Source organism: Rhinatrema bivittatum, chromosome 4 (assembly GCF_901001135.1).
Source record: "Rhinatrema bivittatum chromosome 4, aRhiBiv1.1, whole genome shotgun sequence".
Taxonomy (NCBI): domain Eukaryota; kingdom Metazoa; phylum Chordata; class Amphibia; order Gymnophiona; family Rhinatrematidae; genus Rhinatrema; species Rhinatrema bivittatum.
In genome coordinates this window covers 442387653-442405655 of record NC_042618.1, presented here as the reverse complement: position 1 = coordinate 442405655, position 18003 = coordinate 442387653, and the positions used below count along the sequence as shown (strand labels likewise).

Below are 18003 nucleotides of genomic sequence, written 5' to 3'. Positions count from 1 at the left end.
GGTTCTCTTTACTCTTGCATGTTAATTCATTCCTAGCAATTCATCAAACATTGAACAAAAAAAGCAGAGAGTCTGAGCACATTTTCAAAAAAGAAGAGTACAGAGAAGTTAAAAACATCTCACTAAAACTGAGGGAAGTAATTATTTTAAGTGTTTACACTCGGGGAAAACTGGGTTTTATGCGCATAAATGTGCTTTCTGTATGTAAATGGGCTTTTGGAAATAGCTACAGTAGTATGTTACATTTACGGCCGTAAGTCCTTTGAAAATGACTTTGTCTAACCCATAAATTGTTCTAGAATCTGCAGAGGTGAAGCTGTAGTAGTATTGAATAGAGCAGGTTATGTGAAGGAAACAGATTTAAGAGATGCATACTGTCTCACACCCCTTACTCAAGATCCCTCCGAAAGAATTCCGCCGAAGCTCCAACAAATGACTGATAACTGTAGGAACAAGAGGATTTTTGACTCTCGCATAAAAAGTGATTTCTCGTAGGTTGCACCACATCCTTTGTACCCCTGGGGCCATCTTACGTTATGGATTCCACATTAAAGTTTAGCGTTCTGTTCAAGCAGACATGGACGGTGCCTTTCATCCAAATATCTGCCAGCAGGGGGGCAGGCAGAGAGGATCCGCTCGGCCTCCCTCTCTCCCCCCTAGGAAAGGCAGGGTGGTTTCCAGTGCAAGTACAAGCGGCTTCCTCATCCCTTACTAAAGAGAGGAAAAAAAGCAGAACGGAGTCCGAGTGAATGGCCAGTTTCCACTGCAACAAAGATTTATGTAGCTCCATCGGTAATCTCAACCAAATTCAAAAAGTTTCTGAAAAGAGATGTTGAGAGCTGTGGAGCCCGGGATTGTTTTGTTTGCACGTGATGAGCTTTTGTAGACTTCCCCCCCACTGCAGCATGTACAGACCTAATCAATTATATCAATGTATGATTATTTTTTATTATTTATGTATTTTTTTATAATTAAGGGGCAGTGACTGCCAAAAATAAGTTAATGGCTTTTGGACCAAAATGTAAACAGTAAATAGGAGGCCTGAGCCTGGTATTCTCGCTGCTGTCAACCTTTGGAGACTTTCCTCCAATGCACGGTTCATTTGTAAACTCTTGGGTTTTTTTCCTTCACCTGAGATCTGTTCCTCTCCCCATTCTCAAACTTGTGTCTTTATGTGCTCCTCTTTCCCCAACCCACCCCACCTTTCAGAGCTCTGGCGAGAATCACGTGCTGCGAGGATTTTAAGAGGCGATTTTTAAAGGAGAAGCATTTAAACTATTTAAATGTCTAGCCAAAACCTGAAAGATTGGCAGTATTTGTAAAAGGGCTCTTGGTTAGTGACCTTAACCCAGGTTAAACCTACCCTTTGAACTTGGAGACTGACAACGTGACCAACTATATCTGCGTGGTCCCTCTGAAGGAGCTGGGCCTGGGTCTGAGCAAGCAGCAGGTGCTGGAGGAAGAGGCGCATAACCTTACAGACGGCTTCAGCTTGCCTGCACTAAAGGTAAGCTGCAGCTGAGGAGAACTGGCCCTAGCCCACGCACATTCATCTCCATGTCAACAGCACAGTGGGGCCGACTTATTTCATTAGCAGTGTTATTTTTCTGCTTCGTAACACAAGGACTTCACAAATGTCCTTTTATTTCTAGTGTTATCTTAGTGGAGGAATATCTTCCTACTGTTTCATGCTTGGCATGAACCCTCTGAGGCAGAATAAAGGGCATCTCTGCCTCTGGGCATGCTTGGCATATCAAGCAGGGAACATTCAACGTGTACAATGGCATTTCTAACTCTCTGCCTACAATCCCCTGAGCAGTTTTATTTTATTTTGCCTGGGAGTTTCAATGTTGTATTCTAACCGGGAGTGTTATGATCAGCATTTTTCTTTCACTCAGTTGGGATGATGTCCACAAAATGGAGCCCAGTTGATTGAAAGCACACCCCCTGATCATAACTCTTCCCGGCCCCTGAAGCAGACTGCATCGGTCGAAACGCTGGCAGTGTCCAGCATCTCAGACAACAGCAGTGAAATAATGACCTTGAAAGTTCCCTGTACGTACCCGGATCAGCCCAGACTCCTGGGTTTTTACCTCCCCTCCAGCAGGCGGAGACAGACCAATTTCTGTGGACTCTGTCGTATACCCCTGAGGTGCCACCTTGAATCTGTCTCCAGCAGGTGGAAGAGGTGCTTCCCTGAAGTCTGGTATTTTTGTCAGGATTTAGTTGTTTTTTGTAAGGATTCGGTATTGATTTAGTATATTCATAGTCCTGATGGCTAGAAAGGGATCAGTTTTTGATCTTAGGCTAGTTTCCCCTTTAGCCTCCCAGGGGGTTGTCTGGTACTGGTGGGACCACCCCCCCTGGTATTTGAGGCTCAGGAGCAGAGGGTTGAGGACCCTGTAACTGCCCACTGAAGGTGATCCCTGGGGTATCGGGCTCTCACCTTCAGTTAGCCCCTGCACAATTTAAAAAAATAAAAAATTTGGTCCTGTGTCTTTAAATTCTCCTCTGCCAGCCTAGCTTGCTCTCTGCGGGTGTTAGTTTCAGACTGCGGACAGCTCCGATCGGGTAGGCCTTTGGTTTTTCGCCGCTCCTCTCTCTGACCGAGCTAAATTTAGACCGCTGCTCATGCCACGTGGTGCGGCCTGTGCCATGTGTGGCCGCGCACGCGTGGCTCTCCCGTGCTGGCATTTGCACGGAGTGTTTGTCAGGGGGAGAGGGGTCTTCGGGGGTCGCTGCTCCAGTGAAATTGGAGGGTGAATTGCGACCGGGGGGGGGGGGGCTAGCGTCCCGATTTTGTCTTGGCAGGCCCCGGATCTGTTCCTGCTCAGCGCAGGAACAGAGGCCATTTTAAGGACCATGCGGGAGCAGGAAAAAGTTGCTTTGGGGGAAGGGCTTCTGCTTCCCCTGTCACCGCGGCCTAGAGCACCTGGGGGGGCCGGTTTGGTTGGGGCTGCAGAGGATTCGGCAGGGGATGACGAGGGGGGGATGATTCCGAAGGATCTTCCTCGTCGTTCACCTCAGATTTTGTGCTTTTAAGGCTCACAGGGCTGGTAAGTCGAAGGGGCACAAGGTAGCTCGTAGGGTACCCTCGTCAGTAGGACCAGGGGGGAGGTTCTGCTTCAGCCCAAAAGCGGATTCAGGCGCTGAAGTCTGGAGCACCTAAGGAGAAATGTCCATTTCGATCCATGGTCTGACCGAGGGACAGCACATCTTCGGATCTTTCAGATCAAGGGGAGTCTCCGTGGCCAGCTCCTGATCAGGGTCAGGAGGGGGACCCGGATACCCAGACTCCTCCGACCAAGCACATGGGCTCCCCTCCGGTGGAGGGGGATGACCCCAAAGTGGTTCCCTTGTACCGGAAGGATGAATTGGGTCCCCTTACTCCGATCATCCTTAGCGAACTGGGAATTGAAGTCCCTCAGGAGGATTCCAGGATTGGGGCTACTATGGATCCGGTGATGCTGGGACTCCAAGGTCCAGCGCGGTCATTCCCATTCCACTTCTCGGGGTCTGACCTTTTTATTTAAGGAGTGGGACACTCCTGATTTGGGGTTGAAGGTGAGCAGGGCCATGGATAAGTTATACCCACTCCCAGAGGACACGCTGGATCTTCTCAGAGTGCCTAAGGTGGACGCTGCTGTCTCAGCAGTGACGAAGTCTACTATTCCAGTGATGGGAGCCACAGCCTTAAAGGACTTGCAGGACCGCAAGTTGGAGGTGCATCTTAAGAAGATCTTTAAGGTATCTGCTCTCGGGTTCTGGGCTGCCATCTGCAGCAGCTTTGCACAGCGGGCCAGTCTCCGCTAGATTCAGGATTTCCAAGCATCCATGGAACTTACTGATGCCCAGTCACAACAGGTTGGGAGGCTGCGTGGCTTCCAGTGCGAACGCACTGTATGATCTCTTGCGGACTTCAAGAAGGACGATGGTCTCAGCGGTTTCAGTGCGTCGACTCCTATGGTTGCGAAATTGGTTGGCAGATGTATCCTCCAAGGCGCATTTGAGTTCTCTGCCCTTCAAAGGCAGATTGCTGTTCGGACAGCAGTTGGAAGATATGATCAAGTCGCTCGGGGAGAACAAGGTCCAGAAGCTGCCGGAGGACAGGCCTAGGACAAGAGGCTCTTTCCCTCAGAGAGCGAGATTTCAGGGGAATCGACGTATTCGCTCCTCCCAATCCATGGGTTCCTCGTTTCGTCAGGGACAAAGCCGTCAAAATATGTGGACCTAGTCCTTTCGAGGCCGGCGGCCCTCCAGAGAAGGAGCTCCTCAGTCTCATGGGGGCCCCAAGCCCTCACAAAGAAGTGCGGCCGGTTCACTCCATGGTTACAAAGATTGGGGGCAGGCTGTCCTTATTCCTGGAGGAGTGGACCACGTAACATCGGATCAATGGGTCCTGAGCATAATCGAATACTGCTACGCTTTAGATTTTGCACTGCCGATCCAAGACCGCTTCATGGTTTCCCCATGCGTGTACCATCAAAAAAGGCAAGTGGTACACGACACCCTGCAGCGCTTACAAGATCTCAGCGCCATAGTTCCAGTTCCAGCCGGAGAACTCAGGCACGGGTGTTACTCGATCTATTTCATTGTGCCGAAAAAGGAAGGAACATTTTCGCCCCATTCTCGATTTGAAACAGGTCAATCAGACGCTGAACGTGCCTCGTTTTGGGATGGAAACTCTGCGCTCTGTGATAGCATCCATACACAAGGGAGAGTATCTGGCGTCATTGGACCTGACGGAGGCTTATCTGCACATTCCCATTCATCCGGATCACCAGAAATACCTACAGTTTGCGATCCTCTGACAACACTTCCAGTTTTGTGCTGTCCCGTTCGGCCTCGCGACAGCACCCAGGGTTTTCACCAAGGTGATGGTGGTGGTAGCAGCGATCCTGCGACGCGAGGGCATACTGGTTCATACCTACCTGGACGAACTGGATGATTCGTGTGAAGTCGGAGGCCTTGTGCAAGACCATGCACCAGCGGGTTCTCCAGAGATTGACTTCCTTAGGTTGGGTGGTCAACCCCAACAAGAGCCATCTGATTCCTTCCCCGTCCTTGGAGTTTCTGAGGGCCAGGTTTGATACGGTCTTGGGCAAGGTTTTTCTTACAGAAGAGAGGCTTTCCAAGTTGGTTTCCCAGGTGGATTTATTCAGTTCCTTGCTTCGGCCCAGGGCCTGGGATTATTTGCAGGTTCTGGGGTCGAAGGCTTCCACACTCGAGCTGGTCCTGTGGGCCTTTGCTCATATGCGTCCTCTTCAGTCTGCGTTGCTCTCCTGCTGGAGTCCACTTTTCCAGCAGTTTCAACTTCGCTTACCGCTGACGGACTTGGTGCGATCCAGTCTACATTGGTGGATGTGTCCAGACCGCTTGCGTCGGGGGGGGGGGGGAGTGGACTTGGAGATTCCCACGTGGATCATTGTCACTACCGACGCCAGCCTCTCCGGCTGGGGGGCAGTGTGTTGGGATCAGCGGTGCAGGGCCAATGGACAAAGACTGAATCCTCCTGGTCGACCAATCATTTGGAGACCAGGGCAGTTCGGCTGGCGTTACAGGCCCTTCTTCCCTTAGTGGAAGGGAGGTCGGGGAAGATACTGTCTGACAATGCCACTGCGGTAGCTTACATCAGTCATCAAGGAGGAACCAGGAGCTGTCCTGTGGCAACAAGCAGGCCGATTTTCTCAGTTGAAACGAGTTGGATCCTGGAGAGTGGGAACTCTCTCAGACGAGGCCTTTCGTCTTCTGTGCCAGCGTTTGGATCAGGCCATCCATGGACCTCATCCCAACATACTGCAATGCCAAGGCTCCTCGTTTCTTCAGTTGCTGACGAGAACCGGGTAGATGCTCTGGTTCTGCCCTGGCCAAAGGACATTCTGTTGTATGTCTTTCTTCCGTGGCCGTTGGTCAGAAAAGTGTTGCGCCAAATCAAAATTCACCCGGGTATAGTGATTCTAGTGGCTCCGGAATGGCCACGGTGCCTGTGGTTTGTGGATGTCCTGACTCTAGCAGTCGACTGTTCGCTGCGGTTCCCTCCATCCCTGACTCTACTGCGTCAGGGGCCTGTCTCTTTCGGCGAGGCCGATCGCTTCTGTCTAGCGGCATGGCTTTTGAAAGGCAGAGGTTGAGTTTGAGGGGTTACTCACCTGTGGTTATCGCCACGCTCTTGCACTCCCGTAAAACCTCTACCTCCAGAGCCTATGTTAGGGTTTGGGGAGTGTTTGAGTCCTGGTGTTTGGAGCATAGTATTCGTCCTTCCAAGGCCTCAATCCCGGAAGTTCTGGAATTTCTTCAGGCAGGATTGTCCCTGCGAGTTCAGGTAGCGGCATTAGGTTGTTTTCGAAGTAAAGTGCAGGGGGTGGCGCTGGCTTCGCATCCCGATGTGGCTAGGTTCCTGAGGAGTCAAGCATTTGCGCTCTCCGGTTCGTAATCCCTGCCCTTCCTGGAAACTTAATTTGGTTCTCCGCACCCTTTGAGCCCTTGAAGCGGGGGACCCTGAAGGACCTCACTTTTGAAAATGGTGTTTTTGGTCGCTATTGTTTCGACGAGGCGCATTTCAGAGCTCCAGGCGTTATCTTGCAGAGAGCCTTTCTTAAGGATTTCGGAAGCGGGTGTTTCATTGCGCATGGTTCCCTCCTTTCTCCCAAAGGTGGTCTCTGCTTTTCATTTAAATCAGTCAGTGGAGCTTCCTTCCTTCGCGGGTCTAGATTCCTCTTCACCAGAGATTTGCAAAAGCTAGATGTGAAACAGGTGTTGCATTACCTGGAGGCCACGAACAGTTTGTCTTTCAGACCATCTTTTTGTGTTATGGAGTGGACCCAAAAGGGGTCAGAAAGCTTCCAAGGCAAGTATCTTATCGCCCGTTGGCTGAAGGAGGCTATCATGTCTGCATACCTTGTATAGGGCCAGCCGATCCCGGTCGGGCTTAAGGCTCATTCTACGTGCTCTGCTCTTCGGGGGGAGGTTGTTCAGTGACAGTTGTGAATCTTTATTATTGTTCTGCTTGGATACAGTGGAATACTGACAGACTCTAGGTGGCACCTCAAGGGTATATGACAGAGTCCACAGAAATTAGTCTGTCTCCGCCTGCCGGAGGGGAGGTAAAGCCCAGGAGTCTGGGCTGATCCATGGTACTACAGGAACGAAATTTAGCAGGTAAGAACCAGTTTTCCTTTAACTACTAAATGCAAGATAAGTAATTCTGGGAGAATATAATGAACACTCCTGTACTAAAAAGGGAGAGAACTTATTGTATTTATAATTTCACCTTTATTCAGGTTTATGTGATTATTACAAGAAGAAATATGAAAACAGGATAATCAACTTCAATATACAGGAAACACTTCAATAACATTTCATTTCCTAGCTCACTAAACGGGAGCCTATTATAGAAAGATATAAAGAAAACATCAATACAGTGGAGAAAGGAGGACACCATTTATAATCTATTCTACAACTGGCACATATCCCACAAGCCTCTCCCACAGATACCTTATATTTGTCTTGTCTTATTCAAAAAAGTTTCCAGGTGCATGGAATCAGAGAAACTTATTCTTTTGATAAGTAACTAAGCACTTAGCTATTTTAGGGAGAAGGTACTAACCTTTTCCTTTAACAGAAGAAAAGTATTTTCTTCAAGTTTGAGTGACATAGGAAACATCTGGAAAAACCCAGATTTTCTTCCCACAAAAAAAGGAAATCTTTGTTAAGAAAATATTTTCAAAAGATCTCTTCTTTGTCTCTCTCCTAAGGAAAAAGAAGTACAGTGGCTCTCAAGGAAATGTCATCAACTGCTAACTCAAGAAAAAAGGAAAGGTTGGACTCAGTATAGGAACATTTAGTATACATTTGAGACAAAAGAAATTTTATCAACAGGGTATCCCAACATTTCAATTAGATATTTTTTAAACTGCTCAATCGGAGAAAGCAGCTGGGTCTTAGGGAAGCTAATAAAACGCAGGTTTTTCCCCACTGGAAGTTTTCAATATGTTCCAGTCTAGTATGCATAAGCAAACTCTCTTTCTTATATGATCAGCAGCTATCTGTTTAACTTCACCTAAATCTTTTTCTTGACGTTCACAGTTAACAAACTTTTGTTTAGTATTCTCTCTTAATTTATTCAAATCTTCCAATGATTGGGTCAACATTTATTTATTTAAAGACATTTATTACCCACCCTTCTTATGTTCAGAGTGGGGTACAATATGAACATACACAATCAAATGAATGGGGGGCAACATTACATAATTCATCAGGGGGGAAACAAAGTCATCGAGAAGCAACGTTTATTTGAGAAGGGGTCCTTCTATCCAGAAGGAGGCCAATTAAGTGGTCAGTAGTCGGCTAGGGAGTGCTCTCCACAGAGGGACAAGTTGGGGGTAGTCCATTATCACTTAGATTTGGGAATGCTTTTTTGAAGAGGAAGGTTTTTAGAGGTTGTTTGTTTGTTTGTTTTTTTTTGGGGGGGGGGGTTGGTAGGCTGATCCATAGCTTTGGTCCTGCGGAGAAGAAGGTGCATCCTCTGGTTTCCTCAAGGTGCGTAAGCTTAGGAAATGGGACATCTAATACCATGCGGTTAGACTATCTGAGGGGTTGGGATGGAGAGTGGATTTTTTTCCATCCTGGTCATTATCCTCCATCGATCTCTTAATGATATATTGCTAGGTTCCTGTCAGAATCACAAGACAATGATGGAAATGCTGCACCATCTAGTGAAATTCCTACTTGCTCCACTTGTAAAGGTTGAACATTCCCTTCAGGAAGTGAATTTACACCTTCTGCTAAATTAGAGAGACACTCTCAGAAGAGTCCATTCTAGGAGTTGAGGAAATGACCAGTACTTCACTGTTGGTGTCATGGGGGGACTGGGCTCCACCAAGGGTAAAGGGCTGAATGGGAGGTAGATTGCAACTGAGGTTGAGGGAGGCCAGCCCGACAAGCCTGAGCCTTCTACATCACTGCCCCTGTTTTGTCTGCACTACATGGCTATCCATGGGGCCAGCAGAAGTGGCCACATAAGCTGGGATCTTACCCGACCGCTTCTTCCTCCTCCAACTTGGCACAGGTTCCAACAGCCACAGAGTAGAGCCCCCAACGATCAAAAAATCCTACCTAAGGTGTATGTCGCCGGCCTGCCACTTATGATGTCTCACTTGACAGTTGGGGATGACGTTAGCTGTGCCGCAAGCAGGGGGAAGGGACGGCACCAGCAATAGGATCTTCAAAGTGCTCAACTCGTCTCCTGCTCCCTCTGTAAGCACCCGGGAGAGAACTTTTTAATTGATTTTTACGTGCAAAGAAAAAAATACTGAAAAATTAATGTTATTTCATAAAGGAACATATTTAAGTGGTACAACAGCCAAAACAGTGGCGATCACCACAGTATATGATACCAGAGAAAGCCATTTAAGCTAGCAAGCCCTTTTTGGATTTATTGAACAGTATTAGAAATGCCAGGAACTTGGAGCTGATTTGTACATGTTGTGTGTTCCCTGCTTGATCTGCCAGGGAAGCCCAGCAGCAGAGATGTCCTTTATTCTCCCTCAGACAGTTAACACGTTGGGTCTGAAGTTTCATGTCAAGCATAAAACAGTAGGGAGATATTCCTCCATTAAAGTAACACTAGAAATGAAGGACCAATATGAATGAAGAAAAGTCCTTACATTATGAAACGATAAGCTCCCTGCTTCCAGTAGGTGTAGATGTAGGGAAGTGTTAAGTCATCTGACCAGATCGCACACACCTAGAAAGGTGCCTGAAAAACAGAAGAAAACAAATTCTGACTTCAGATTACTCCATTGGTTGGTTGGATACTACTTCCACTGGGTAAAGTGAGCTGAGCATCCTGGGGCTGTATTTCGCTGGTGTTGCTACTGTGATAAAAGGATTACACCTCCCTGCAGCAATGCAGTGCAAATACTTAGAGGAGGCTTGAAAGCTCTCTTGTCACACTTGCCACTAGCAGCAGGAAAAGGTTACATTTGGGATAATGTTTAAAATAGCCGCAACTGCTGGTATTACAAATATTCTCAATCAGGGGTCAAGGGAGGGGGGGGGAGGGAGATGAGGGGCATTTCTGTTATTTTGTTGAATGTTTATACAATGTTTTTATTGTTGATATTTTGATGAAACTCTAATAAAGACAACTATTAAAGGATTACACCACTGGGTACAGAAAATTGGATTAAAGCACTGGCTCACAGGCAGAAGCTGTTGCTGATGTTTTGCAAGGTGCCATGTTAAAGCAGGACTTCTCAAGCCAGTTTCCTCAGGACACAGCTAGCCAGTCGGGTTTTCAGGATGTCTGCAGTGACTATGCAGGAGAGAGATAGACTTGCATATAATAGAGGCAGAGCATTGCCAATCTCATGCATATTCAGTTGTGAATATCCTGAAAACCCGACTGGTTAGGTGCACCTCGAAGACTGGGGTCTGTGTTTGAGGACGCATGATGCTGCGTTTCTCTGCCCTGGTATTAAACATTAGGGATGTGCAGTCGTCGGTCATGTGTTTCACAGTAGGCACACCAATGTCCGTGCTTGTTCAATGGAAAATGTATGCACATACCATGAAACACATGAACGACAAATGCACATCCCTGTTATACGTTATAATATGTGAATTTCTGCACAGCTTCTGAGAGAGGAACACGGAAGTCGCTAGCTAGAACTGGTCCTGGAAATAGGCGGAATACAAGTTATTGTAAATAAATAAAAATAGCTGTTTCTTAGCAATGTTACTTGCTTATCCAATGGTCATTTGGATATATTTTGGTATATGTTTATGGTGCAATAAACCAGGTTGCTGCCCAACAGATTACATCCAAGGGCAATGAAACTCCCCTGCCCCGACAATGAGCTTAAAATATAAGTAGGTACCTGAAGCAATGGGGGAGAGAGGGATTTCAGCGAGGGCCAGTACAAAGTGAAACGCAGTTCAGAGAGATTTAAATTGGGTCACAGCTTGATTAGTCCAATCAAGAGATGAGGACCTGAACTAAATGTGGGTGAATGAAGGGCTTGCTTAATTCTTTAAAAAAAAAAATAAAATGTTTACACCTAACTAGAAAAAGCGAGGTTTGGATAATCTTTAAAAGACCCTGACCAGTGAGTAATTTGCCTCACTTTTTCTGTTCTGCTTTTAAGTCAGTTGGATTTTGGCCATCTCCATTAGCAAACAAACGTCCATCTGAATATTTTTTTTTCCACTAGTAGCTTTTGTAAAATGTGCCAGAACAGTCCTATTCTTCTGTAGTGGTTAAATTCCTGCCTCTGTGAGCTCTCTGGGAGTGTATTATCTGTCTTATCTATTTTTAATTCTTTTATTGCTACCTAGTGCACTAAATGTACTCTCCTCTTTTCCACATGTAGGTATTTATACCCAAGGTTCCTCCTTAAATCTCCCTCCTATCTTTACCACACACTGAATGTAGCACAATCTGCCTTTTGATTAACTTCGGGAAAGGCAGAGTATCAAATGTTCATTTAAAAAAAAAAAAAAAAAATCTCACACTTGCTTTAACATTACATTTAAATTACAGAGTCTACCAGTTTACTGAAAATCCCAGTAGCTTATTTTGTTTTTCTTTTTCCATATAGTTATTTAATTTATATTTTTTTTAACATGGGAAGAAGGGGGTAGCTTGCACTGCCTTCAGCAATTCTTCACAGCTGTTCTTTCATGTGCTTTAGCATAATGGTAAAAAGAGTTGAAGGTAAAATTCATCCAGTCCAAGGCTATTTTTTTTCTCTCTCTTTCATTTCATTAGAGTAGTTAAGTGCCATTCAGTACCAGCTCTTAGTTCCTATAAAATAATCAAAGCCATGCAAATGAAATTACTTTTCCCCTGTCCTTTTCTGGGGGCAGCAGATGTCATGGCTTTGCATCACCAGCAAATTGCATTTTGTGAATTTCCACCTTAACAGCCTTCAATGGACATTGGCCAGATGCTGCTTTCCAGTTTTTGGGAGGGATTTGTACTTGTACCTCTTAGGAAATCTTGGCCTTCTCAGAGAGAAGCAGAAGCAGAGGTGTACGTGATAAACTATCTCATTAAGGCGCAGTCATTCATCATGGCTCCCATTAGATTTTTGGCAGGGGCTGTTTGCTAATAATAACGTGCATCGATTGATAAATAGGACCCCTAAGTAACTGTGCTGGTGACTACTGTAACATTCAGGAACCATTTCAGCTTCTAGTCCGGAATGCTTTCTCTGGACAAAATATAAATACCTCATTCTGAAGCCTAAGGTAAACGTCTTGGGATCTTGGAATTGTCTGCTCACCTGCTGCGTATTTTACAGTTGCCTTTTCACAAGCAGCCACCTGCCCACTCTTCCAGTGGGGGAAGCAGTTGTACTGTTCCAGTGTTCAGTGGCAGGTGGTTTCTTTGGTGTGTAAATGTTTTAATACATTTTTTTTTTTTTTTTTTTTTATAAAGTGCCTAGAAATCCGATGTTAACAGGCGTTAAGCTTCTGGGTGCATGACAGTGTTACCTCGGGCAGACTGAACAGTCCATCTCGCGTAACTCGCCTTTTATACTTGCATCAAAGCTTGGTTGAGGGTAACGCTTTTAATATCATGAGAGGTGCTATAAAGTGCACACAGAGGCAGATTTTATAAATTTGCGCGAGCGCGTACTTTTGTTCGCCCACCAGGCGCGAACAAAAGTACCCTGGATTTTATAAGATACGCGCGTATCTTATAAAATCCGGGGTCGGCGTGCGCAAGGGGGTGCACATTTGTGCAACTTGCGCGTGCCAAGCCCGGCGCACGCTGCCTGTTCCCTCCGAGGCCGCTCCGAAATCAGAGCGGCCTCGGAGGGAACTTTCTTTCCAACCCCCCCCCCACCCCCTACCTTTGTTGCCAGATTTACGCCTGCCAAAAGCAGGTGTAAATCTGCACGCGCCAGCGGGCTGCTGGCGCACCATCACCCGACCCGGGGGCTGGTCCGGAGGCCTCGACCACGCCCCCGGACACGCCCCCTCCCCGCCCCTTTTACGAAGCCCCGGGACTCACGCGAGTCCCAGGGCTCTGCGCGCGCCGGCGGCCTATGCAAAATAGGTGTGCCAGTGCCCTGCGCGCGCAAATCCGGCCGGATTTACACGTGCAGGGCTTTTAAAATCCGGCCCTATGTTTCTAGTAATCGCATTATTTCATTTCATTATGTGCTGATTACCGAAAACCTGCCAGAGAAGAAATGCTTTGATTTAGAAACCCCTGGGTGAGCAGATGTCTGTAATTGCAGCCTGCTTTTTCGCACCGGTAGTATACTGCCTGACTGCCACTGCTTTTGTTATTCCACCAGGTCATGTTTCAGCTCTGGATCGGGCAGAGTTCGGAGTTCTTCAGGCGACTAGCGCTGCTGCTTTCTCCAGAGAACGAGCTGCCTCGAGGGCTAGGGGTGGCCCAGAAGCGTTTGCCTCACCGCATTTGGCGTGACGTTTCTCAGGCCCTGACTAACACCCATGCCACCTGTTTGGCAGAGCTCAGACGGAGCTACGAGTTCTACCGATACTTTGAAACGCAGCACCAGTCCGGTTCAGAACGCCTGATCAAGACGAAACCGAGATCTGGAGAGCTGAACGGCCTCCACCGGGCCGTGCGCAGCCTGCAGCTGCATCTGAAAGCCCTGCTGAACGAGTACGTGCCCAGAACAGCTTCTCTGTGCCAGGCTTGCATTTATAGATAGAAAGGAAAAAGCAAGAGCTGCCGTGCAGGGAGGAAGAGTCTGAAGCATTTTTGAGGTTAACATTGCAAGAGGAAGAATATTTATTTTATGTTCAGTTGCTTGAACTTACATTTGGATATGTTGAGAAGTGCTATTCTAGTTTTGATGCTATTATCTTCCTGTGGTCTTGAAACATCCCCACCCCAATCCATCTCGCTGAAAACCTGCCCTTTAAACAAAATAATCTCATGCCTCAGTCTAGCTGGGGCTGCAGATGCTGCTAACAGTCCGTTACTGTGCAACAGCAACTCCTAGTTGCCAGAATTGGGGCCTAGGATTGCAGGACATCTCTAGTGGCAGTTCTGGCCGTGCCCACATCCCACGGCCAGAGCTGCCACTAGTGATGCTGGGCTAAGTGAGTTGGGAGGGGGGATATGTAATAAAAGGGGAAAACCCTGGGTACTTATGAATGAAGACTCATAAACCAGCAGGGGCTGAGTGCGCAAAGGAGCAGGAGGAAGCTGCTGGGCAATTTAAAAAACAAAGAAATGCACAAACTTTTAAAAGCTTCGTATTTTTTTTTTTTTGTTTGTTTGTTTGGTTTTTTTTTTAAAGCTTTTGTGGACAATCTTGTGTATTTTGCAAATACCAGTAATAATTTCCTGATAGAGTATGGATGGCCAGGCTTTTACTTGTTTCACACTATAGAAAGGTTGTTGGAAGGCCTTGTGATAGGAAAGTCTTATGATCAAGAGTTCTATTTTTTTTTTCAGTTATCAAAAATAGAATTTTCTTCATGTGACTGTAATTTATGTAGGTTATTGGATCAACATAAGAATTAGCCAAAGATGACTGATACCACACAGGTCCCTTATTCCTATAAGGCTAAAAGGAGGAAGTATGTGTGTGAGAGAGATATACATGCATGATTACATACATACAATGTTGAGAAAAAGTTTGTGAACCCCAAGTTTGAGAACTACAGGATCTTACCATGATACTTTTGTTTAATTGAAGCCAGTTTTTTTAATGCAGTAAAAAGGGTATAAATTAAACATTTCTGTTTCTTGAGATACAATACTGTGCAAAGTAGGAGCAATGAGGTCCATTTTAAGCCGCTGTGCAGCTAGCAAAGCTATCCGGCTGACTTGGGTGGGATATTCAGTGGCACAGCCGCACCATCGAATGTACCGGACTGTCTTATAGTCAGCTGGATAAATGCAGCAGACTAACTTTAGGTCTGCTCTGTGGCACGACCAGATTTAACCAGATAAGCTATCTGGCTAACTTATGTCTGCGCAGAGTGCCCCCTTTAACAGGCTAAAATTTAGCTGGATGAGTGGTGGAAATATTCAGAAGTTGGCTTTTAGTAGACTATTCACTCGTTATCTGGCTAAATGCTGTTAAATATGGATTCCTATAAGATCAATTCAGAATCTGTGAGAAATAATGGGTGAACGCCTAGTTTCCTTAGCACATGATTACCCAACATGATTCTAATAAGTAAACCACCCTGCAGAATAAATCTTCATGACAGAGTTTGGGCATTCTGTCCTCTATGAGGGTCCAAAAGATTTTGTGTTTGGTCTTCACCATAAAAGATATTGAGAGCTGCTCATGCCATGAGCCAAAAATATTTCAGTGGAACTATGAAAAAGAGTAGTTGATGCCCATCTTGTCTGAACATGGTTACAAGACCATTTCTAACAACCATTATTGGAAGGGTCTACAAATGGGGAAAAGGTTGAAGACTGCAGTAACTTTAACCAGAAGTGAGGGTCCTGCCAAGATCATACCGAAAAATCATCCACTAAGTCGCAAAGAAACCTAGACTTAACTTCTAAAGATCCGCAGTCCTCTCACTGCGGCTGATGTGAAGGTTCATGTATCGACCATCAGGAGGAAAAATTAATGGGAATGGTGTTTGTGGGAGGATAGCTAGGAAGAAATTCTGGCTTTCTAAGAAGGACGTTACTGCCTGCCTGAGGCTTGCCAAAGAGTATCTGGATGACCTACAATACTTCTGGAGTAATGCTGTCTGGATAGATACGTCAAAAATTGAACTGCTTAGCCATAACAAACTTTTTTTTTTCTTCCACAAAAACCAAACACTGCCTATGAAAGTATGAATCTCATCCTGACTGCCAAGTATGGTGGTGAAGGTAGCAAAGTGTGAGACAGCTTTGCTGCATCGGGACCTGGACAGCTTGCAATCTTTGATGGAACCATGAATTTTGCTTTGTATCAGAAATTTCTGGAGGAGAATGTCAGGCCAAACCTCCTGTGAACTAAAGCTGAATCAAAATTTGGATCATATAACAAAGCAATTACCCTAAATATTCACATCTACTACAAAATGGATGAAGAAGAGATTTCGTGTGTTGGTTTGGCCAAGTCAAAAGCCCAGTTTAAACCCTATTGAAATATTGTGACAAGACCTGAAACAAGCTGCTACAATTATATCAAGTGAATATTACAGTTCTATCATTATCAAATTGGTTAACAAAAAGAAGAAAAGCAAACAAAACCATTAATGCAAAAACAAATATAAAATAGCTTAAACATATAAAAATAAACAACCCAAATTATAGCTGCATAATGCAAAGTTCCACATTGGAAATCACCACCCAGGCAAAGGATCTAGGCATCATTGTGAATAATATGTTGAAATCCTCTGTTCAGTATGTAGTGGCCAAGAAATTAAGGTACTAAAGGTATTTTACTGTTTCCAGAAGACTCACAATCTAAGGGGTCGATTTTAAAATCCATGCGCGCGGTTCCCAGTGCATGCACATGGATGCACCAATTATATAACATGCATGTGCATTGTGATGCATCAGGGTCTTCCTCAGTTCCCTCCCAATCTGCTCCAATTAAGGTGCAGACTGGGAGGGAACTTCCCTATCCCCCTAACTACCCTTCCTCCCTTTTTCCCTCTCCTCCACCCTAACCATGCAAAATTTTTTTTTTTTTTTTTAACTGCATCGTTGTAGGTGAAGTAAGTTGCTCATGCCAGCTGAATGCAAAATGGTGCTGTCCTGGCCTGCCCAGAGCATGCCCCTTTTTGCTGTAATGGCACTTCTGTGCGTACTGGCAGATAAGTGCGTGGCCGGATCATTTTTAAAATGCACTTGGTCAGGCCACATGCGTATCTGCCAGATTTTACGCACACCAGCGTTTGAAAATTTGGGCGTAAGTTTTATACCCGAGGCAATGGAGGGTGAAGTGACTTGCCTAAGATCACGAGGAGCAGCAGCGGGATTTGAAGTCTGACTTCCCTAGTGAGCAGCACGCTCCTCAACATTGGTCTTTTTCCTCCCTTGTAAGGCTAAAGAGTTTAGGGCTCTTCAGCTTAGAGAAGAGATGGCTGAGTTTATAGAGTTCTATAAAATAATGAGTAGCGTCAGATGGGTAGACGTGAATCAGTTGTTTACGCTTTCAAAAAGCACAAAAATTAGCAGACACGCAATGAAGCTATTAGGTGAAGCTATTAGGTGATACGTTCAAGACATATAGGAGAAAATGTTTTTTTACTCAACACATAATTAAACTCAAATTCATTGCTGAGGAATTGGTAAAAGCTGTTAGTGTAGCTGGATTTTAAAAGGTTTGACAAATTCCTGGAAGAAAAGTCCATAAACCATTATCCCTGGAATAAGCAGCATGGACTCTATTGACCTTTTGGGATCGTGCCAGATTCTTGTGACTTGGTTTGGCCACTGTTGGAAACAGGATACTGGGCTTGATGGACCTTTTGGTCTGACCCAGTATGGCATTTTTTGTGGTCCATTAGAAGTAAAGACTTAACCAACTAAAATCAGTAAAACAATTACATAAAGCTCTCAAATATCACAAGAGTTGAAATGGTTGTGTATGGAAGAATGGGCCAATATTTCCTCAAGGGCGAGAGACTGATGAGGAATACAGGAAATGTTTAGTTGACATTTATGCTGCTCAAAGAGGAGCCATCAGTTACTGAATGAAGGGCTCTCATATTTTTCCACACAAGCTGTTTGATCTTTTTGTTGGATGGGTAAATAATCAAAATCTGTCATTTTTGTCATTTAATTGGATGGGTTATCTTTTTTTTTTTTTTTTTTTTTATTAACAAGGTTTAGATCAGGATCGAGTATAAATTGTGCTAAAATCCAGGCCTTCCTAGGCGGCTCACAAACGTATTTTCTCAGCACTGTAAGTGTGAACCTACCTAGAGAGGGTACCTGTAGCGCACATCTCCACGGTGATGGTTGGGTTGTTATCTTTCAGCGAGGAAACGGGATTTAAATGTGTACAGTGGGGAATGCTGATGTGTTAGGAGCGTGGAGTGAAT

General features: G+C 45.4%; 1 protein-coding gene across 2 annotated transcripts in view; it reads left to right on the top strand.

The window, feature by feature from the left end:
* The window catches only part of VEZT (vezatin, adherens junctions transmembrane protein), an 85947-nt gene that overhangs the window by 39757 nt on the left and 28187 nt on the right, over positions 1-18003 (top strand). For both annotated transcript variants that reach the window (XM_029601597.1, XM_029601596.1), the window contains exons 7-8: positions 1360-1507; positions 13311-13645. In XM_029601597.1, the coding sequence (XP_029457457.1) occupies positions 1360-1507; positions 13311-13645 (483 nt within the window). The remainder of the gene's footprint in view (positions 1-1359; positions 1508-13310; positions 13646-18003) is intronic.